The sequence below is a fragment of the Tupaia chinensis genome, unplaced genomic scaffold, assembly GCF_000334495.1.
Source record: "Tupaia chinensis unplaced genomic scaffold, TupChi_1.0 Scaffold000257_1, whole genome shotgun sequence".
In the NCBI taxonomy this organism is placed as follows: Eukaryota; Metazoa; Chordata; class Mammalia; order Scandentia; family Tupaiidae; genus Tupaia; species Tupaia belangeri.
In genome coordinates, this window is record NW_006159737.1 from 3,187,859 (window position 1) to 3,210,868 (window position 23,010).

Here is a 23,010-nt window from a genome sequence, read left to right on the forward strand (position 1 = left end):
CTGATCTTTTTTTATTAGTATTCATAATAGGACATGTATGTGAGAGTAGAGAGAGAGGAAGGGAGAAGGAAAGGAGTACCTTGCACAGGGTCCGGTCACTCATGATCCCCTTTCTTCGGTCCTCCAACTCCTCCAGACCCTGGGATGCTTTGAACTGACTGAGCCAGTGATTCAAATCACCCTCACTATCTGGAATCCAGCTTCTCTAGAATAGTGTACTATCACTGCCATGGAGCCAGCCCAGTGCTGATCTTAATAAAAAGAAAACATCTTAGTAGATATCTCTGGTCCTGCTTCCCTCCCCACCAAAACACCTAGTTTATTATAATCACTCTTAATGATAGATGATTATCTTTTCTATGCAAGATTGTATAGCTTGCAGTATAAATGATGCAAATAACCTTTGTTTATATCATGAAAAACACACCTAAAAAAAAGGCGGGGGAGGGGGGGAGTACTGCCTTATAGCACATCACTTCAGCCCTGTATGTAGGGAACCAGATTTCACATGTCCAATCTCAGTTTGAATCCTGGCTTGATAGCTTGAAAAATATGAAGGGTACACGTGCTCACCTGCCCAAATCTTTTATGAAAAAACATAGGTAAAAAGATTGTGACATGATCATGCTTCATTAGAGGGTGCTTCCTCCCTCTCCTCTCTCTATGGTGGGAGCACATGCCTCTGTCAGTATTTTTTTTAAGAGATTTTTGCTATAGGTGCATGCACTCAACAGAGAGACACAGAATCAAAAAGCAAGAAATCACTCCCGGGGGGGATGGGCACACTACAATCCCTTCTCCTCCATTCTCTTCTTGAGATCTTTGGACACACACACACACACACATGCCCGGTGTGAGTTTTAAGCTGCCTGTTCTAGAACTCAAACCGCAGCCTGCCATGTGGGACATAACTGCTATGCCAACTGCTGGCCCCACTTTCTGTCAATATTTTTTTTAATTTTTTAAAATAAAGTAAGAATGTGCTTTAAACCCATCAGTCTATAGCTGGAATCCTTTCTATCACATAGAACTTATAGTTCTACCTTCTCTAAGAATCTTATATCTTGCTAAAATGAATGTTATATCCTGTTAAAATTCAACAGGAAATTTAAACCAACATCCCTTGTGGCAGTGTTCATGTTTCATTCTACCTCACATTACAAAGTGCTTTCATCTTTAATTTCTTTGAGAGTATGCATCATGAAGCAAAGTCGGTAATTACTCAGACTTGAGGTGTTTAATATTATCCAAACAAAACCAGTAAATGGCATCCACAATAAAGAACAGGGAAACAAAGAGATTATTACAGTGTTTCATTCCAACCCAATACCCTCAGGAGAACAGAGAGCACAAGACAAACCCCTAAGTATTTATATCCTCCCTGAGCTGGACAGGGAAAAAGTTCACAGGAAGCTGTTAAAGACAGGCAACTAAACCCAGCATTTAACTGCATTTCTTTGGAATCTTGCTGTTTTGTGCAATGAAAAATAATACATCCTTATTAGCCAGTCTTGATGTCAACAGAGTTTGAGGGAGCTCTTCTGACAGCGTTCCTCTAGGAACTGTGGGGCTTAGCTGGTTGATACCAGAGGTTCAGCCACGTTCACTGCCATGTCAGTACTGAGATTCCCCACTGTCTCCCTGTGACTCTCCAGGGACATTTGGGTTAGGAACCTCCCTACTGTCTCCCTGTGACTCTCCAGGGACGTTTGGGTTAGGAAAAAAGCCAAGGAGGGGCTCTCCACCATTTTGAAAATGGAAGCAAAGTACACCATGGCATGGTGTCAACCAACCAAAGGTCCACACCTGGACTTCCTTGGATACAACCCAGTGCTGCTTCATACTCTAAAGAAAAGCCAGACAGGCTACCAGATGCCACCTTGGAGAAAATTCTGCCCTAACTTTATCAGCCAGTTCTTCCCAAGTGTCAGTTTATCCACTTCGTTTCTGCTGACCTGTGACTCAGCTCCTGTACCACCCACTTCATAATAGCCTCTAAAGTCATGATCTCTCTCCTCACTTTCAGTTACACTGTTTGCCACCTCCAAGAGTCCAGAACACTTCTACCTGTGTCACACCCAGTTGTATGCTGTCTCTCTCCCACTAGTTTGTATGTTCCTGAAGGGAAAGGCCTAAGACTCTTCTATTGGTTTTTCTTATCTTACATGCTTAATGTTGATAATGATAACAAGAGGCCAGCAGGTGGTGTGGTGGTTAAGGCACTGGACTCCCACATGGTCAAGTAGTTCAAGTCCTAGACCTGGTGGCTTACGTTCTCATTCTCATTCTCTCTCTCTCTCTCTCTCTCTTTCTCTCTGATTGTCTCTTTCTGGTCAAATTAAAAGAAAATGATAATAATAGAGGCCAATGTAATGGTTACATCACTGGACTCCCACATAGTCAACAACAGTTCAAGTCCTAGATCTGGCAGCTTAAAACTCATGCCAGGTGCATGTTCACGCATGCCCAAAATCCCGAGAGGAGAATGGAGGATAAGGGATTGCAGCATGGCCATCCTCCCAGAGGATAATTTCTCACTTTCTGTCTCTCTTTCTGTCTCTCTGGCAAGCTTATGCGCCCTATAGCAAAAATCTCTCAAAAATAAATGATAATAAACAAAATTAAGTACATAATTTTTAAAATGATAACAAAATGCCTTTTTGAATACTTATTATATGCTGGGCACATTATGAATCCCATCTCATGTCATCCTTATTACTCTGTAGCATGATAAAGATCGTGGATCATGGAACCAGATTAACTGTTCAAAGCCTTCTCCTGCTGTCTGCCAGGTGATCTTGAAATAGAAAGGATCCCAGGGCCGGCCATGGCCTAGTGGTTAAGGAAGCCACATGGCTGACTGTACAGTTTGACTCTCAGACCTAGAAGCTTGAGAAACACACCAGGCACATGTGTGTGCATGCCCAAAATCCCATAAGGAGGGAGGGATGGAAGAGAGGAGACTGTGGCATGAACATTCCCCATGGTAGGTGGGGGTGTACGTTCTCCTGCCCCTCTCTCTATCTTTCTGTCTTTCTCTGGTGAGCACATACACTCTTTGGCCAAAAAAAAAAAAAAAAGCTAGAGAAAAAATTTCAATGGTCTTCTGACTTACAGCCTCAACTTTATTTTACCTCCGTAGACACTTTCATAAATTTAATTCAATTAGACTCACTGGCTTATAACCAAACTCATTATTATTGCCTATCACTAAGCAGTCCTAGGGCTACCCTCATTAGCTTGTGAATTAACAAAGACAATTAACATGTCTGAAAACATGTAGTGGACAGTGATTTAGCTAATCATGCCAACAATACTAATTTTTTTTTAACATTTCTTTAGTATTTTGCCATTTTCATAGCCCTTTTGCAATAGGTCATCTCCACTGGTCTTCCCAGCATCCTTGCAAAGTGGGCAGGACAGTTGTCATTGTCTCCATTTCACTGATGAGCACATTATCTCATAACCAAACAGCAGGAGAGGTATAGCTTAAACCCAGATCTTCTTAATCCATCCACAGACTTCTCGCTTCTACCTTGCTTTGTCCTTTAGCATTGATCACAGGTGTACACAGAGATTCACTGGAAGGCACCCAGAACCAGGTACTGTGCTAGGGCCTTCAGTGGTTCAGGTGTCTGGTAACCATAGCAATCGTCGCTCTCCTCATGGCAAATGACATCACCTAACACACATTCGCTCTCAAGATTTGAGTTACAAGAGACCAGGCATTTTCCACAGAGAGCCATTAAGTTTGGAATTCCCTTCCCCTGGTCTGACATAGCCCCAGAGTATTAGTCTTCTGGGTCTTCGCCAACCACATCAAGTTGTGTTAGCCAGTCATGATTGGGAAGAAATCCTAATGGACAGGACGAAAGTGCTAAATTGACTTTTAGTTGTGAGCAATTTGTAATTTTGTGTTTTTTGCTGCTCGTATCCCTTAGGATAACTACCAAGCCATACATAATTTTCTTTCTTTAAAAATAAATTTTTAGTCAGCAGTTTGCATGGTTTTGTTTCTGTGTTCTTACATCATGTCGCAAATGATGTGATGGAGAAACCTATAGGGAAGTTTTTGTTTCTTTTGCATAAACTATTTTGTGGTAATTGATCAGCCATAGAGAAAAGATTATCTCCTGTGCACTTGCAGTGAGTTTTCTAGTCACCAGAGACCAATAAGCTATGTCCCTGGAACTATTATCACTTTGTTGAAGAAGCTGCTATGTGAACAAAAACCAGCCTTCGTTAATTTCCCTTTTCGTATTTAAAAAACCTTGTCAGTACTTTCCCTTTGGGAGTGTATAATTTGTCAATAGTGCATATTCTCTTAGTTCTAGGAAGGAAAGATGTGGGCAGTATATCCTTATCAATGTCTCTTATTCATGGATGTTGCTGGCAGCTGTTAGCGTGTTTTCATTCAACAAAGTACAATTCTCCATGCAGTTCACTATATTGCAGTATACTTGTCTTGTTTATTTCATAGACACATAAAATTTTAGAAATATTAAACATGTTTGAGAACTAATTTGAATTCCATGCTTCTCTGTCCCCAATCCCAACACACACAGTCCATTTAACTCAGCTGAGGGCTGAGAGGTAGAGTGATCAGACTGAGCCCAAATAACACTCGGTGATGGAATCAGGAAATATTCTCAGTCTAGCACTAGACCATGCAATGTATGTATCTGTTTTAGCTCTCCAACTGTTGTGTAAGAGTCTAGAACTAGGGATCAGTCTGATGTGTGCCCGTTAAAACTACTTGGCAAATTCTTGTGTCACCCTTTGTTCCAATGTTACAAGAGCCCCAAATATTACACTTCCCTTTCATTATCTGTTCTATTTTATTTGACCTTCTACATAGATGTAGGCAAAAGTTAAGTGATGGGTAATATATGATAGAAAGGAATTTGGTTATGCTGGGAAGGAATTTGGTTAAGCTGGACAAATTTCTTAACATCTATAATGAAGTTAAAAATGTTTTAAGGAGCAGTCTCATGAACCTAAATTTATTAATGATTTAAATTATTTTATGCTTATAGTAACTAAACTATTGATTTTTTTTCTTTTAAAAAGTTATAGTGGGAAAAATCTAGAAGTTCCTGTTCAGAATAAAGGAATAAATGGTACAAGTTAGCTTAACCTCAGCTGCCAGTTTACTCATTGTGGATGTTTGTGCCAAGAGAGAAGTTGCCCCGCTGTTCACTTGTCTACTACACAGTAACATTCGAAATACTCACTATAAACTCTACTGTAGTTCGTTTCAGTGTTGGAAGGGGTGTTATCTAAGCTATCAAGATATGATGAAGGTACTTTCTTCTCTTCCATTCTGTCATTCACTGTAAGTATTTGAATGAGTTCTCTTTTGCCATCTTAACTGTTGTCTTAGTGTTTCTGTAGCAGTTAGGCAAATAATTCTCATAGTTATTTTTTTGCTTCCTACTTAGGTGAAAGCAGCAGCAAAATATGTTGATGTTCCAGTAAGTATTGTTTTACCTACTTTTTAAAACTATGTATAATTGCAGTTCACTGTGAGTCTGTTTCAAATCTTTACACCAGTGCCATTACCTTAGGGAGTAGTTTATTTTCCTTAAGCAAGTGCTAACCCTCATAACAAGGCTTGGCAAGGTTATCCCAGTGTACTTTTCGCATTGTAACTTGGGAACTCTTTAAGAAGGTTACTTCAGGCCAATCAGTGGTGTGGTGGTTGAGGTGGCCAGATCCCACATGGCCAACTGCGTGGTTCAAGTCTTAGACCAGGCAGTTTGAAAAAATGTGCCAGGCATGTGTATGAGTTGGCCCAAAATCCTGAGAGGAGAATGAAGGAAAAAGAATTGCAGCATGGCTCTCTTTCTTGGGGGGTGTTTTCTCACTTTCCCTTTCTTTCTTTGTCTCTCTCACTCTCTGGCAAGTGCACCATGCCCTATAGCAAATTTTAAAAAAGAAAAAGTCACTTCATCATGAGGACATGTCATTTAAGTTGCAAAGGAAAGTTATAGACTCTAAGAAGGGGAAGAAAATACCTCATTCTATTCATAGAAAAATGCTCACACTTCCTCCAATTTATACAAAAGCTGTAATAAGTTTGTATAAGAGGTGAAGTAGCAGGGCTGGCGGGTGCCATGGTGGGTAAGGTGCTGAACTACCACGTGGCCAAATGAGATTTGAGTACTGGACCTGCTTTCTCACTTTCCCTCTCTCTTTGTGTGTTTTTCTTGTCAAACTTAACAAAATAATAATAAATAAAATTAAATAATCTTTTATTTAAAAATTTAAAGTAACAATAAACATAAACCAGTTGAATCAAAAACTAGTTTTCTAAGTACCTAAAGGATTATACATCAGTAGTCACATTTTTAATACTCACTTGGTTTTGCACCAAATTCTTGGAAAATAATTTATAACCTGTAAACTTGTTAATTAAGATGCTGCTCAGGGACTAGCACATGGCATGGTGGTTAAGGATGCTGGACTCCCATATGGCTGACCATGATTCAAGTCCCGGACTGACAGCCTTCTCGCTCGCTCTCTCTCTCTCTCTCTCCCCCTCTCCCTCTTCCTCTCCCTCCCCTCCCTCCCTCCCTCTGGCCAAATTAGAAGGTATGAAGGAAGGAAGGAAGGAAGGAAGGGAGGAAGGAAGGAAGGAAAGAAAAGAAAAGAAAGAAAGATAGATTAGTTAAATAAAATAATTATTTTTTAAAAAAAAGATGCTGTGATTGGAAATCATGAAACTTTCTTAGCTACAGTGAAAAATGTGTATGATAAATATAACCAACAGGTTATTGCTCCTTTTTAAAGCCAATTATTATACCATATTTGTTTCGGCTTTAAATTTTATTATCACATGTATTAAAGAACTTCAAAGTGTCATGGAAAATGAAATTAAACTCAGTATATTGTGGTGCAAAAAAGTTAGAAATCCATGCTTAGTTTTTTCATAATACATGTTTTCCATGAATTTTTGAGGACATCTAATGCATTCAATAATTAAGGTTGTCGTATGTGTCAATTTTCAAGACTTAGAGCAGAGTGAGGAAAGACCTTAAGTTTAAACGTACTGTAAATGATCTCTGTGTTGGAGGAAAACCGCATCTCCAGATCATAGTTTCAATACTGGCAAACTGTGTACATCAGTTGCAAATGTTTTTTGTTTTGTTTTGTTTTTTGAGAGAGAGATTTATACCATAGGGCACATGCACTTGCCTGAGAGACAGAGACAGAGAGACAGAAAGCGAGAAATCACCCCACAAGGAGGAGAGCCATGCCACCATCCCTTTTTTCTCCATTCTCTTCCTGGGATCTTGGGCACACATGCACAGGAGCCCAGTGTGAGTTTCACGCCACCAGATCTGGAACTCGAATCAGGCAGCCACTTGGGAGTCCAGCACTTTAACCACAATGCCACCCACTGGCACCACAGATGGATCTTATTTTTAAAATACATAATGGCATCTTGTCCCCAGTTGTGTTGCTTCTGTGGCTGTAGGGACATTTAAAATAAAATGGTCGTGAGCTTTTGCCCAGGTCTTTTGTTTTTTATTTTTCTTTTGTTTTTTTCTTTGTTTGTTTAATGGTATTTTATTTTACAAATCATTTAAAGGACTCTTTCAACACTTCTTTTCTTATAGCTAGAATCAGAAGATCAATGGTAGGCAATAAGCACAACTAATCACATGTATAAGCAATAGCAGAAAACAGAGAGAGCACAAATTAAGGAGAAAACTTAATATCTGATATCTTCTTTTTTTTTTTGGAGAGGTTTTTGCTATAGGGCACGTGCGCTCGCCAGACAGACAGAGAGAGACAGAGAGACAGAAAGCGAGAAATCACCCCCCAGGGGGGATGGTCACACCGCAATCCCTTCTCCTCCATTCTCCTCTTGGGATCTTGGGCACGCACGCACACGTGTTTTAAGCCACCGGGTCCAGGACGCAAACCGCGGTCGACTACATGGGAGTCCAGCGACATAGCCATTACGCTAACTGCTGGTTCCCAATATCTGATATCTTAAAAAAAAAGAGGCAATGAATGAGTGAATACCACTGAACTTGATGGGTCTTCCTAACAACATCTTATATTGGTTTTATATTGAATTATAAGTGGAATGAGATGCCATAATTATTTATGTTCTTAGAGGTTTTGAAGTTCTTAATTTGATCCTGTACTAGATCCATTACATCCCATGGAATGTCATTTCAAAAGAGATAGGAAATGGTTAATTTACTCTCCTCACTACAGAAACCCTCTCCTTTAAAAGCCCTCAGAAATATTCATTTGGGCTTCGCTTAATTACTTCAGTGGGTGCAGGCTCACAATAAGGCAGCCTACTCTTAAGTATAATGAGTTGAAATTCTGTACCTCTGTGAGTTCTATTACTAATCCTGGTTCTAATCCCTCTTCCACATGATAGCTCTTCAGATATTCGATGATAATCATCATCTTCCCATGGGGCATGGTGTCTGTTTACAGACACATTTTGTCTGAAGAGCTCTTATTTTCTAGATTAAACATCCTCAATTTCTTCACCAGACACGCTAATTAAGTGTACATGGAACATGTTCTATGTGCGGAGCCCTGGGCTCGCATAGCGGAAATGTGCATTTCTTGTCCTCAAGCTGGTCATAGTCTAGGGATGAAGGAGATAGGCTCACGTCATCATGATCACTGTTAGAGCCGTCGTACCCAGAATCGTCATGCCAAGCACTGTTCTGAATGATGAGTGGACGGATTAAATGGAGTGAGTGGATCAATTAGTTTGTCAATCTTGCTCTTAAATCAGATTGTACCCCAGAGCAGAACATGGATGTGATCTGACTGTGGCAAATTGATAGGGATGAGTTTCTCCCTCAAATCTGAACATTACACTAACTTTAAAAACTATGAGGTCCTGTTGGTTGTTACCTTTTTTACCAGCAAATATGCCTCTCTGAGGTAATTTCTTTGAAAGACTCTCAAAAGAAGGAAGAGCACTGATTCAACCTTTAAAAAAATGAACTCAAAATCGATCATAGCCTGTTTACATCATCACTTTGTGCTACTGTAATGGGGCACATAAATGTCCTGGCTGATGCTCTAGCGTATGGATGGTGCTGAAAAGAAAGAAAAACCCCAGGCCATGGTCCGAAATCATGAGTCATGGTTCAGTTTCTAATGGGGATGATGAAGCATGGGTACAATGGAGAGTCTGAAATCATTGATGATCACGGAACTTGGCAACTTGTATACCTCTGGCAGGTTAAACACAGGTGAAATCAGCCCCCGATTTGATGGGCAGCTCAAAGATCTAGAAAAATGACTGGATAATCTTCCCCCATCCCATCAGTTCAGTTTCATCGTACAGACAACCTCAGTGGGCATCCTGGACTCCTGAGAAACAAGGCACAGATACATAGGAGAGAAAACACTGGGAATTCAACTCTTTTCTTTTCTCTTTTCTTCTTTTCTTCTCTCTCTCTCTTTCCTTTCCTTTTCTTCCTTTTTTTTTCCAGATGCCAAGGGTAGTCACCAGAGAGAAAGTAGAAGCAGATAGCACCCCCTTTGGGGAATGGTCACACCACAATCCCTTTCTATCCCTTTCACTCCGTTTCTCCCTTCTTCCAGGATTTTGGGCACATGCACACACTTACCTAGCATGATTTTCAAGCCACCAGGTACTCCCTTTGGGGAATGGTCACACCACAATCCCTTTCCATCCCTTTCACTCCACTTCTCCCTCCTTCCAGGATTTTGAGCACATGCACACACTTACCTAGCATTATTTTCAAGACACCAGGCCTAGGACTCAAACTGTATCATCAGCCATGTGAGATCCAATTTTCTTAATCACCAGGCCATGGGCTAGCCTGGGAGTCTTTTGTAAGGATGTTTTTCTAAGGATTTTTTTAATGTTAACAATGACATAGGGTAACAGGAACTCAGTTGATTGGTGGTAAGGATACAAAATGGTACAGCCACTTTGGAAGACTGTTTGACAGTTACTTACAAAGCTAAGCATATTCTTATCATGCAACCCACCAGTCATGGTTCTAAGTATTTATCCAATGATTTGAAACACATGTCTAAACCAAAACCTGTATGCAAATGTTCATGGCATCCTTACTCATAATCACGAAACCCAGAAGCAGCCAAAAATGTCCTTCGATACGTGAATGTATAAACATGTAGGAGTACATACATACAGTGGGATGCAATTTAGTAGAAAAGAAAAAACTAAGATGTCAGGCTCCATACCCTGTGATTCCGCATTATATGAGAAGGAAAACTATGAAGATTACAAACAGATTAGTTTATCTAAGTTAAGGTCAGGTAGGGTTTCATTGGTAAAGTTCTAGAGAATTTTTGGAGTTGTAAAACTACTCCGTATGATATTGTAATGATAAATACGCAACAGTGTCCATTTATTAAAACCTAATTTACAGCCCAAAGAGTGAACCTGATTACCTGTAGTTTTTTTGAAAAATCAATTAGGTTATGGGAACCAGCAGTTAGCGTAATGGCTATGTCGCTGGACTCCCACGTAGTTGACCGCGGTTTGCGTCCCGGACCCGGTAGCTTAACACGCCAGGCGCATGTGCGTGCATGCCCAAGATCCCGAGAGAAGAATGGAGGAGAAGGGATTGTAGTGTGACCATCCTCCCGGGGGGGTGATTTCTCGCTTTCTGTCTCTCTCTCTCTCTGTCTGTCTGGCGAGCACACGCGCCCTATAGCAAAAACCTCTCCAAAAAAAAAAGAAAAAGAAAAAGATGATGAGAAGATAAAGAGCTAGAAAAAGTTCTGTGGTGGGTGTCCCAGTACTCAGGAGGCCAAGGCACATGCACACGCACACATCCACCCACCCATACACACATTCACCCACATCCACCCCCCCCCACACACACACACACATTCTGTGGAAAAGGGGACAATACATTGTTGCAATAACTGATTTTTTAAAGCAAACAAATAAGTATGTTGTGTCTATGAAGTAAAAAGTCTCTATGAGATTAAGCAATATTCCTAATGCAGAAAAGAAGGAATTTGTGTTCCTAGAACCTACTCTCAGCTCTTCTTATTATGACAGTGCAGTGGACAGCGTATGAGAATTAATGACAGGCTGAACCATAGTGGTACATGCCAGGCCCTGATGCTCAGCAAGGAGGCCCAGATTCAGTTCTCAGCTCACCCTAAGAAGTGAGGCGCAGTGGACTGCATGCGGTCCAGCTACTTCGGAGGCTGAGGAGGAGGATCTGGACACAGCAAGACTCTAAAAAATGCCACACACACATATATATAAGTTAATAAGTGAAGAAAATGAAGCCATTTAAATACAGTGTATTATGGGACCAGCAGATGGCATAATGCTTATGTTGCTGGACTCTCATGTAGTCGACTGCTGTTTGAACCCTGGACCCAGTGGCTTAAAACTCATGCCAGGCGCTTGTGTGTGTGTGCCCAAAATCCCCAGAGGAGAATTGAAAAGTAGGGATTATGGTGTGACTATCCCCCTCTGGGCAGGGCGGGATAGGGTGATTTCTTGCTTTCTGTCACTCTATCTGGCAAGCGCACGTGCCCTATAGCAAAAATCTCTCTAAAAAAGAAAAATAATAATAATAAATGAATACAGTGTATTGTGAACATTCTCTCAAGTATCTTTGTAATATATACTTTTCATGACACGTTTTTCCTAAAGAAATATTTACTGAATTTTATTATTTTTTTAATCTGATCAGAGAGAGACATGGATAGAGAGTGAGAAAGCAAGCTGCCAGGTCCAGTACTGAAATTGTGGTCAGCCATGTGGGACGGCAGTACCTCAACCCTCACACCACCCGTTGGCCCCATGATACTTCTTTTTTCTTTTCTCGGAGAGGTTTTTGCTATAGGGCACGTGTGCTCATCAGAAAGACAGAGAGAGAAAAAGAGATAAAAAGCAAGAATGCCCCCCCCCAAAGGGGGAGGGCCACGCCGCAATCCCCTGTCCTCCATTCTCCTTCTCGGGATCTTGGGCACGCACACACATGTGCCTGGTGTGAGTTTAAGCCACCAGGTCCAGGACTCGAACCGAGGTCTACTACATGGGAGTCCAGTGACATAGCTATTACGCTAACTGCTGGTCCCCTCATGATACTTCTTTATAAAAGAAAAAAATTCATACATAAGAAAAAAATCAATATATTCCTGAACAGAAATAAATCCCAGTGTCTCAGGCGTCTTGGCAAAGGAATTGGTAAAGTTTTCCATGATATCTTACTGATCAAGGTGGCAAACACCTTCAGCATAGTTTGTAGATTTGCTCTTGCTTAACCACTATCCAGGAAAGAAATTCTGGTGGAGGTACAGTTATGGCTCCATCATAGAACCTTGGAATGTTCGTGTTGGCAAAGACTTTAGGCATTTTTTAGAGGGTTTTTTTTTTCTTTTTTTTTTAGCTTTTGTTTTGTTTTGTTTTGTTTTGCCTTAGGGTGTATATGCTCTCTAGAGAGAGAGAGAGATAGACCCAGCAGTGAAAGTAAGAAATCACCCCCCCTACCCCCAGGGGAGATGACCAGGCTGCAATCCCTTCTCCTCCATTCTCCTCTGAGATCTTGGGCATATACACACACACTGGCATGATTTTTAAGCCACCAAGTCCAGGAGCCGAACTGTAGTCGGCCATATGGGAGTTCAGTGACATAACCACTCTACTATCTGCTGGTCCCAAGACTTTAAGAAAAATAAAAATAAAAATAAGGTGAATGTGTCCTGTTCAATAGTATCAATAATAGCTTAGAAGAAGGGAATATAAACTGGGCAGAGAGCTGGTATATAAATTGCTGGACCAGGATGAAAATGTTCACATTAGTTTTATAGATAGGAACTCTAGGCCAAAACCAAAAATGTGTAGGGTTATAATATTACACTAAGGGCCAGCAGGTGGTGTGTTGATTAAGGCACTGAATTCCCACATGGCAAGCTCCATGGTTCTAGTCCCAGACCCCATGGCTTTAAAATCATGCTGGGCACGTGTGCCTATATGTGCAAAGTCCCTAGAGGAGAATGAAGGAAAAGGGATTGCAGCATAGCCACACCCCCGGAGGATGATTTCTCACTTTCCTTCTCTGGTGAGCACATGTGCCCTATGGCAATAAATAAATAAAATTGTTGGGCCAGCCCCATGGCCTGTGATAAAGGAAGCCAGATCCCACATGGTCAACTTCATGGTTTGATTACCAGACCCATCAGCTTGAGAAACAAGCTTGGTATGTATACATGTATGCCCCGGATTCTTCCAGGATAGAGTAATAGAGAAGAAACTGTGACTTGAACATGCCACATTAGGAGGTCCTTTCTAACTCTCTCTGCATATGCCCTCTGGCAAATTTAAAAATAGTAATAGTTAAAATTGTTTGGAAAGGTGTTACAATATGAGCTACACCTTTAGATGTCAGATGTATTACTGAAGATTTCTGTATTATGTAGGGAGTAGGAGTAGATTACATTTAAGGTCCTTTCCAACTGAATTTTGTTCCATAGTTGTTACGGATTGTGGGCATTTGGGGGTGCCGGTGTGTGTGTGTGTGTGTGTGTGTGTGTGTACATGTTCTAGAAGAAATGCCCATTGAAAATGCTCTTGCTGGGTCGTCAGATGGCACTGGATTCCCACATGGCCAGCTGCAGATCAAGCCCTGGACCTGCCAGCTTGCTTTATTACGTTCTCTGTCTCTTTCTGGTGAGCACATGTGCCCTATAGCAAATTAAAAATAGTTATAATCACATTAATAAAATTAAAATTCTTTTTTAGAAAACTACAATTTAGTTTTCTTAAAAACAAAAAAGAAAGAAAGTGCTCTTGCTAACATTATCACACAGGATGTATACAATCTCTGCTAGACGCTGAGGTGTCCACAGCTAAAGAGATGGAGGACATGATAAGAATGTCTGTGGCTAAGCAAAGACCATGAACAAAGAAAGGAGAAATGGTCTCCATAAATTGGCTTCATGGTGCTGGTGCCTCATCCTTATTTTCTCTCCTAAGAAGATAATGGAGATGGTTTATCTTTCGCTTATATTCATTAGTAAATCTCTAAAATATTCTCTCTTATTTATGATTCTTCCCAAAAGTTTCCAATCTTTGAACTGCCCAAAACATGGCTTAAGCCCAGCTCCACACTGTACAGATTTAGTCTGGAGTCGGGACCTAAGCTCAGGTCCTGCCTTTGCCCTTACTGACTGGCCGACTGGTGGGCTGCCATCTTTCATTGGTGCAGTGAGGATAATAGTATCTTCCTCATGGGTTCTTTTTAATCTCTAACAATTATTTACATACTTACCTCCATTTGTTGTTGTTGTTGTTATTACTATTATTATTTAATTTGACCAGAGAAAGAGAGAGAAAAAGGGAAAATGGGAAAGCAAGCCACTCAGGTCCAGCACTTGAACCTTGGTCAGCCATGTTCAGCCCCCCAACCACCATGCCGCCTGCCAGCCCCCCTTATGGATTCTTATGAAGATTCAGTGAACATATTGACATGATGGTGCTTTGTAAGTATAAAGCACTGTTGAAATAAATGGGATTATTACTACTACCTGGATTGAGGCTTCCTGCTCCTGTACATTCTGCTGCAATTTCCAACCCCTGCTTCAGACTATGACCGCTCTCCAAAAGGAAAATCAGGTGCCCTCTGCACAGACAAACATACAGAAATTTTCTTTCTTTCTTTTCCTTTTATTTTAGAAGTAGGCACCTTGTATATTTCCATGGTGACTTTTAAAGATGTAATCAGTCAATTGAGTGACACCGGTGTTTTCCCTTTTCCTCTTGCTTGCTTCTGATATTGTTTATTGTTTGGATAAGGTCACCTGAATACTCAGTGCTTTACGTCAGAATGAGAGCCAGGCAGAACTTGGGGACCGGCACTCCTGCCCATGGGGACGCATTCACCTGCAGAGAGAGAGATGTACACCAGAACCAGATTGCAAGTCTCACCGTGATAGGAGCGGGGCAGGCTCTGTGTTATGCTTTCACATGCGAGTTTTGCCTCTCTCATCTTTTTTGTTTGTTTGTTTTGTTTTTTACCCATCTGCCTCTTCTCTGTCATGTCAAGTAAATCCAGGACTTCCCTAAGCTAAAATCCAAAATGAGCCAAATTGGACTGCTTAAATCATACCCAGTCCATCAAGCTTTAAAAGCTAAATATGAAATAAATCCTACATTTTAATTTAACTTCTTCAGTTCTTCATGTGTTTTTTAATAACTGACACCGTAACAGCTGTGGACAAATGAGTGGTAGGTCAGAGATCGGTATTATACACTGAGAAGTGTAATACCTTTGTCATTGTTATGATGATAACTCATGGATTATAATAGTATGATACACATATTAGCACATCCCTACATGATACACATATTAGCACATCCCTTATTTGGTGCTGTTAGATCAGCAGCTATCCTTTGAACACTGAGATATTAGTGATCCTTATTATAGATCAGAAGTAGCAAGAATGATACAGAGTCTTCAAAGATTCAGGGAACAGGCTTGCAAGTGGCACTGTGGTTAAGGCAATGGACTCCCATATGGCCAACTACAGTTCAAGTCCTGAACCTTGTGGATTGCTTTTGTACTTTCACTCTGTCTCTCATCAAATTAAAAAATACTAATACTAAATAAAATAAAATAAAAATTCTTTAAAAAAAAAACTCATGGAGCAATCATATTATGAGAAAACTATGGATGGGTTATAATTTTTCTTTGGCTTTGAAATAAATTTGTACTTTAACTCTACTTTTCCATGAACTGTTTACAGTGTCCTTTTAGTAGGTGCTCATAGTCCCAAAAGGGGATGATGACAGCATAAGCCCGTAAGTTTCAGCTGCAATGTCAGCCTGTTTATTTTTTCTTCAATGTTTTAGGTTACTATGTTAAACTATCATTCAGAATACCTTTTAATATTTAAAATAACCTCCGCTTTGGAAGGATTTTCCCCAGTGATAGAACTGTCTGAACACACTAATGCTTACATCAATTCTTTACAGGCTTTTAGATATATAAATTATTTCACAACCTAGGGGGAATAATGTGAAGCATTCATTTGAATGTTAAAAATTAAGACACTATGACTACCTAAGTTAGAGCATTTTTTATAGCGGATCTCAATATTAGATTCTCATAATATTTCTGTGGCTAGGATTCTGCCTTTTACCAACTATACTTGAACAGACAGAAGACCCTTCTCCAGAGCAAGAATTCAGGAGGAATCAAATAGTCTCATAGAAATGTGGGCCTCAGGGGCCAGCAGATGGCATGGTGGTTAAAGGCGCTGGATTCCCACATGGGCGACTACGGTTTGAGGCCTGAGCCTCGTGGCCGACTACGGTTTGAGTCTTGAGCCTGGTGGCTTGCTTTCTCACTTTCTCTCTCTTTTTTTTTTTCTCTCTCTCCCTCTCTGGTCAAATTAAAAAATTTTAAAAAAAAGAAAAAAGAAAAAAAGAAATGCGGGACTGAATGAAACATGCATATGGTACTTAAAACACATATTTAGTAAGTTCCAAGTCTCAAAGATGTCTTCAGAAGAATGTGGTACCATTATCTTTAATTCAGATTCTTCTGCTTCCTAGTTTAGAGTCAAAAAAATGTAAATGCATAGTAATAGTAATCAATAAAATGTTCAATACTCCTAAATGTAACAAAAGGAAAAGGTGGCTGTAGCTCTTTTATTCTTGAAATAATAGTTTGGATTTCTTTCAAATAATAATCAATTTTAAAATGAGATAATCTGCTTTTAGAAAATCTTGAAAAAATACATCCTTCTCATTACTTAAATTTCTTCCCCTTCATTTTTTTAATGAAAATATTACAAGTCTATCAGATGTATATAATGTTTAAATTGGCAGGAATCTAGTTTGGAAGCTCAACTATCTGTATTTTCTTTTGGTTTCGGTGTGAATACAATATAATAATTCTACTTTGTAGCAACCTTGGTAAAATACAGTTGACTTTTTACAGTGTCATCGTAATGGATATACTCAAAACCTTCTATTTTTAAGTGTATGAGAACATATTGACTTTTTACAGTGTCATCGTAATGGATATGCTCAAAACCTTCTGTTTTTAAGTGTTTGAGAACATACAATTTTTTAAAATTTAACTTTATTTATTTATTTATTCATTTGTTTATTTCAATTTGACCAGACAGAGACAGAAATGAGAGAGAGAAAGTGAAAAAGCAAGCCATTAGGTCCGGGACTCAAACTGCAGTCGGCCACATGGGAATCCAGCGCCCCTAACCACCATGCCACCTGCCGGCCCCGAGAACATACACTTTAACTAAACTACTCCAAACACTTTTGAAAAGTTTCAGAACAGTTTTACTCAACTACAAAAGTATAGAAACTGATGCGTACATGCCAAGCTAATAAGGAATATGTTAAACAGTGAAAGAAAGGAATCATTTTTAACAATACCTGAAATAGCAATAAATTATGTTCCTATCTATGTCCTGTGTTCCCTGGTGATCAGTTATGAACTTACTGAGTCTTAAATGCCAGAACTGATATGACAATTTCAAATTTAGAAGTCACGCTGTAGTCATACATCACCAGATCTATTTTTATTTTTTTATTTTTTTACAAATCGTAACGTGTGACCAGATGTGGGTATTTCATTTACAGAGCACGCAGATCATCATAAATCAGAATATCACAGTTCCACTCTTGATTGTCTCTCCAAGACAAGCTTTTCTAGGTTATGAGACGTGCACTTTTAAATTAAGTCAATTACACTGTAGCTTCTCATTAATCTTTGAGACTGGAATAGTATATTTAAAAATCTGCCTCCTTGTTAAACAGGCACCATGACAGTGTTTGTGTAGTGAATTGTTAACCTGCAGTGGAAGGTTAAGCAGCTTCTTCTGTATCTAAACCTTTTGCTGTGGAAAATGACTGTCGTGTTGAACCCACCTAGCCAGGAATAGGGAAAGCGAAGACTTGCACCTGTGGGATTAGGTGTAGCAGCAGGAAGTAAGACCGGTTGCAGTGTATAATTAACAAGGAATTTTTTTCCCCTCTCTTTTTAAGCAGCGTGTTCATCTTGCTAGGTTAACTAGTGATTAACGCTTGAAAAAAATTCGCTGGAGTCTGCACCCTTACTTAAACTCATTCACTCAGTGATGTATTCGGTTACTTATACAGCCAGTTGGAGGAACTCGCTTTAAACATGCTTCATTTCTTTCCATAATTATTGATATTTTGTGCTCAAGGGACAATTTTTTTGTGTTACTGTAAGAAAACTGCTAGCCAAATTCTGTTGTTTTCTGAATCAGATCAAAAGTAATTTAGAAACTCTTATTTTGAATTAGCAATTACTACCTTAATAAACAAGGCGGAAAAATTAGTGAACTGAGGATCTCTGTGGTCCAAATAGGAGCATGAAAAGAATCATGTACTCTTTCTAAGTGGTATTTAATATACAGAGTGTTTGCTGTGGTTTTTAATTGTTATTTGCTCAAATTCATTAAGGAAATTGTAATATAATCACCTAGAAAAGATCTCTAATGTAGTTCTAGGATAAAATATACTTGAGAAAAACTCATACAAACCCACAATTGTTGAAGCTGACTGCTTCTTTGATAGAGTTGGGAGGCACCAACTTGTATCGGAATTCATAGCTATGTTCTGTCTCTGCCATGCAATTACATGCATTCTTTTTGTTTAAATGCCAAAACACACACATGCACACACACACACACACACACACACACAAATCTTATCGTGCACTTAACTTTTTTTTTCTTTTTAACTAAATTCATTTCCTAATAAGATAACATTAGTAATGGAGTAGAAAGCAGTCACTTTGAAAGTGCGTAAATGTTACTGCCGTTGAACAGTCTTATCACAAAGGAGCACTGAACCAGCGATAATGTCCTCTATCCAAACACATTTGTACTGTATGTAGAAACTGTTTAAAAGGAAAATTACATCTTTTTCAGCACTTTATCAGAGATAATTACCCTTCATACACCAAATGAAGGATAAAGTGTTTTAAAGAACTATAGTTCTAATTGGTAAATGTCACCAGCTGTTGCAGTGACTCTTACTTGTGTATATTCTTTTAATGATTATAGTCTCATGCCACTAGCTACATGAAAATATATTCACTAGGTGTGAAATTCCCATATGTCACAGTTTCAAGAATAGGTAAACAGCTCAAAGATAAAGGAAGAAATAATGCTAATGAGGAATGTTAAGAATTCTAGGTTTTGTTTCCCAGGCAAGTAGATCTTCATTTGCCAAAAAGAGAATATTCAATTTCAAAAGGAAAGAAATAAGTGATTTATTCAAACAAACGTTTTAATGAACTCTACCCCATCCCATCAACCAGAGATTCATTTTTTCTTAGAAAGTTGTGGAACTGTTTCAACTTCTGGATTTCATTATTATCCCGCTTGAGTCTGCCAATACAGAGCAGTGTTTCATTTTCTTTTAGACTAAAACTGTAAAGTATTTGTTCATTTTAGATGGTAGAAGATAAACTCTTCCTGGACGATGTTTCATGATGTCTAATGTTATCTTGGAAGTAATCAAGGAAACAGAAGAGAAATTATTTAGTGTCTAGGATGAGTGTAGAAAGTCACTATTTTCCATCTTTGTGGACATCAGTTTTCATTGAATATTATAGGTCCAGTGACTGATGAGAGCCAATTTCTAAGCATACAGACCAACAGGTGGCATGGTGGGTAAGGTTCCACATCCCACAGAGCCGACTCTTTAAGTCCCATATCCAGCAGCTTGAAAAACACACTGGGCATGTGTGTCTCCATGTCCAATCCCAAGGGGAGAGTGGAAGAGAAGGGATTATGGTGTGGCCATCCCCTAGGTGGCGGGGATGCATTCTCACTTCCCTTCTTTCTCTGTCTCTGTCTCACTCCAGCCAGTACATGTAACCTGTAGCAAAAACCCTAAAGAAAAAAAAAAAATTCTAAGCATTTTTTTCTCCAAAAGGTCAAATAAAAATGGGGTTTGAATGGAGCAAAATGGTGGAAAAGGCAAACTTCTCATTTGTCTGTTCCTCAGCTTCCAGTTTGGACTACACCCAACTGTCTTGGTATTATAGATATCATGTTTCCAGGCACCTGACTGAAACACAGACACTGAGCCACTTGCTATGATGTATAGAAAATTGTTCTTGTATCATTTTCATTTTTCGGTTGTATGTATTTTGAATGTTCTCATTTTCAGTGTTTTGACAAAGTTTGAGAGGCACAAAGAGGATTACTTGTCTTATTAGTTAGTTACCCTCAAGTTCTAATAGAAGTAATATTCGTACAAAGTATCCTACTTCTTCACTGGAAATCTGATGTGTAAACCCTCCTCCCAAAAAAGGAAAGCAACCGGGCCGGCAGGTGACGTGGTGACTAAGGACGCTGGACTCCATATGTCTGACCTCCGGTTCCAGTCTGGGACCTGGCGAACCTGATGGTTTGCTTTCTGGCTTTCTCTCTCTTTCAAATAAATAAAGCAAAATGAAATAATTCTTTAAAAAAAAAATAAAAAGGAAAGCAACCTACATATTAATTGATTATTCTTGTAGCTGTTTAAACTTTTAAACATTTTGAGGATTATACAGAAAAGTAGCAAAGGAATGAATTTAGTTAAGTTGTCTCTGTTAGGTTTAGAATATATTACCTACATGGTGTACGAATGTTCTCAAAGGAAAGACCAATGGAGACGTTTATATGAATGGATCTTTCAAATTGTAACAAATTTTGTTATATCAGAATTATGTTGAAGGCATTCTTGAATTTATGTGGTATATACTTCCCTTTAGGCTAAATATAAAAACAGGATGAAATTGCAGTGGTGTTGATGTACAGAAATAAATGTGTTACAAAAAGTTAATATTTTTGAATAAAATAAGTAAGATATGTTTTGTTTATATTATATATTAGCTAAAATGTGGACAATTTTATTATGGCATACAATATGTTACATCCTCACCCCTGCAAAAAAATTGACAAGAATTTTCTGTCCCATACATAGGGAGAAGACACTACCACTGTCCCAGCATGGCTTAGATGTATACCTCGAGATTTTTTTCTTTTCTTTTTTTCAAAGAATTATTATATTTGACTTTATTTATTTATTTATTTTAATTTGACCAAAGAGGGACAGAGAGAGAAAGCAAGCTGCCACATCTGGGACTCAAACCACAGTTGGCCATATGGGAGTCCAGCGCCCTTAACTACCACGCCATCTGCCATCCCCCCTCAAGGTGTATTTCTAGCAGTAGTAATAATTACAAGATCCATGTCTTTTACCTAAAGTCCTTGCAGTATTTACTTTCGTAAACTGTCTGCTGATGGAGGCTAGACGTGCATTCTATGGATATGAAATGATGCAAGGTTAACTGGTGTATTTGAGTACCAGTTCTACCATTTCATTCTTTTTGTCATACCTTAATTAAATAATTCAGTGTAGATTATGAATCAACCCCAGGTGTAGACATTGCAAATATGTATTTTTATTGACTAGTTCAGCTATGTGAGACTCAAGATAAAAGTAACAATAAGTCAAAAAGGAAATCTCTTTGGCAACTGTGCATGCTTTTTCCTAGTATTAATTCTGTACAGCAAAAAGGAGTTATATGAGCTACTCCATCTCCTCTAACATTATGAAACACCGAATATTAGATCACATTTAAAAGTCATATAACCCACGTCTTTGGCTCTACATGGGAGACTAGCATTAGTATGCTTGTCGAAGTTCTAAAATAGAATGAATTTTTGAGACAGTATTGATTAGTATTGAGTAGAAGCAATATATAATCCACAAAATACTTTATGTTTCACTTTGTAGTACATTCAATGTTTTTTGCCTAATATCTTCCTAATAATATTTTACTCAGTTTCTTAAGAACATGTAGTTTGAATTCCTTGAGTACCTGTAATAGCTGAGGGAGGCAACCCAATGGAGAGCTAACATTTTTTTAGCATGATTGCTAAATCAGCCAGAGATGAAAGCAAATAAATTGTGTTTGTGATTAGAAAAGTGAATAGAAAATTAGAATTGCATATGGGAAATTTTTTTCAAAACAGTCTTTGCTTACACTGGTTGACATACTAATTTGTCATGACAGTCAATAAAAAAAGATATCCATAGGCTTGCAACCATGTATTTCTGATCATTTTAGTAATGGTAAATAACTGCCTCACATTATGAACATCAATAATCAACTTTTATTTACATTAATTATAGAACTTCTTGAAGGTTCTTATTGCTGAGTCAGTTTTGGACATATTTTACTAGTGTAACTTCCAAAGTTATTTTCAAAGTTGCGATTAAACAGTTATTTCACAAATGATGTTTTATTCCCCATGCCTTTCTCCACAACAGAAACCAGGAATGGATCTGGCAGACACCTATATTATGTTCGTTCGGCAAAATCAGGATATTCTTCGAGAAAAGGTCAATGAGGAGATGTATATAGAGAAGTTGTTTGATGTAAGTAGCTACCCTCATCAGGTATGCTCACACTTTAGATGCACTGCAAAGGGAACAGTTGTATTTCCATGGTATGTTTGTAAAGCAGGCTCAACTTTTTTGATCCTTTTTTCCTTTATGCAGATAAGATAGTTGATAATTTTTATGTTTCTATGACTGCTAGAGAAGCCGTAATTAGCTTCCTTTTCTACATGACAACTGTCACCATTAGAGTGAGAGTCTCAAAAACCTTCTGAGGGTAGTTTTAACAAGCAAGATGATATTCATTTCACCATTGTAGACTGCAGTCTTTCACTTGCCTTTACAGCGTCCCAGAAACAGAATCATCTTGGAATATATTTGGTGCCTACCAAATATGTTGATTTCAAGGCATTATAATATTCTTGAGTTAACAAAGAAAGAAACTACAATAGAGCCAAATACCTGCCACTTTACCATTATAGAATTTTTTTTTTCTTAAAGTACTTCTGTGTGCTAAGAGCTCTACTATAGTTCTGTCAGTTCTAGGGTCTTCTTTTAGGCCTGACACCTCCTAGAAAAGGGTATTATGGTTTTAGATACCA

General features: G+C 38.8%; 1 protein-coding gene across 19 annotated transcripts in view; it reads left to right on the top strand.

The window, feature by feature from the left end:
* The window catches only part of CADPS2 (calcium dependent secretion activator 2), a 450,101-nt gene that overhangs the window by 396,147 nt on the left and 30,944 nt on the right, over window positions 1-23,010 (top strand). For all 19 annotated transcript variants that reach the window (XM_027772143.1, XM_027772145.1, XM_027772150.1 and 16 more), the window contains 3 exons: window positions 5,252-5,335; window positions 5,442-5,474; window positions 22,340-22,447. In XM_027772143.1, coding sequence (XP_027627944.1) covers window positions 5,252-5,335; window positions 5,442-5,474; window positions 22,340-22,447 — 225 coding nt within the window. The remainder of the gene's footprint in view (window positions 1-5,251; window positions 5,336-5,441; window positions 5,475-22,339; window positions 22,448-23,010) is intronic.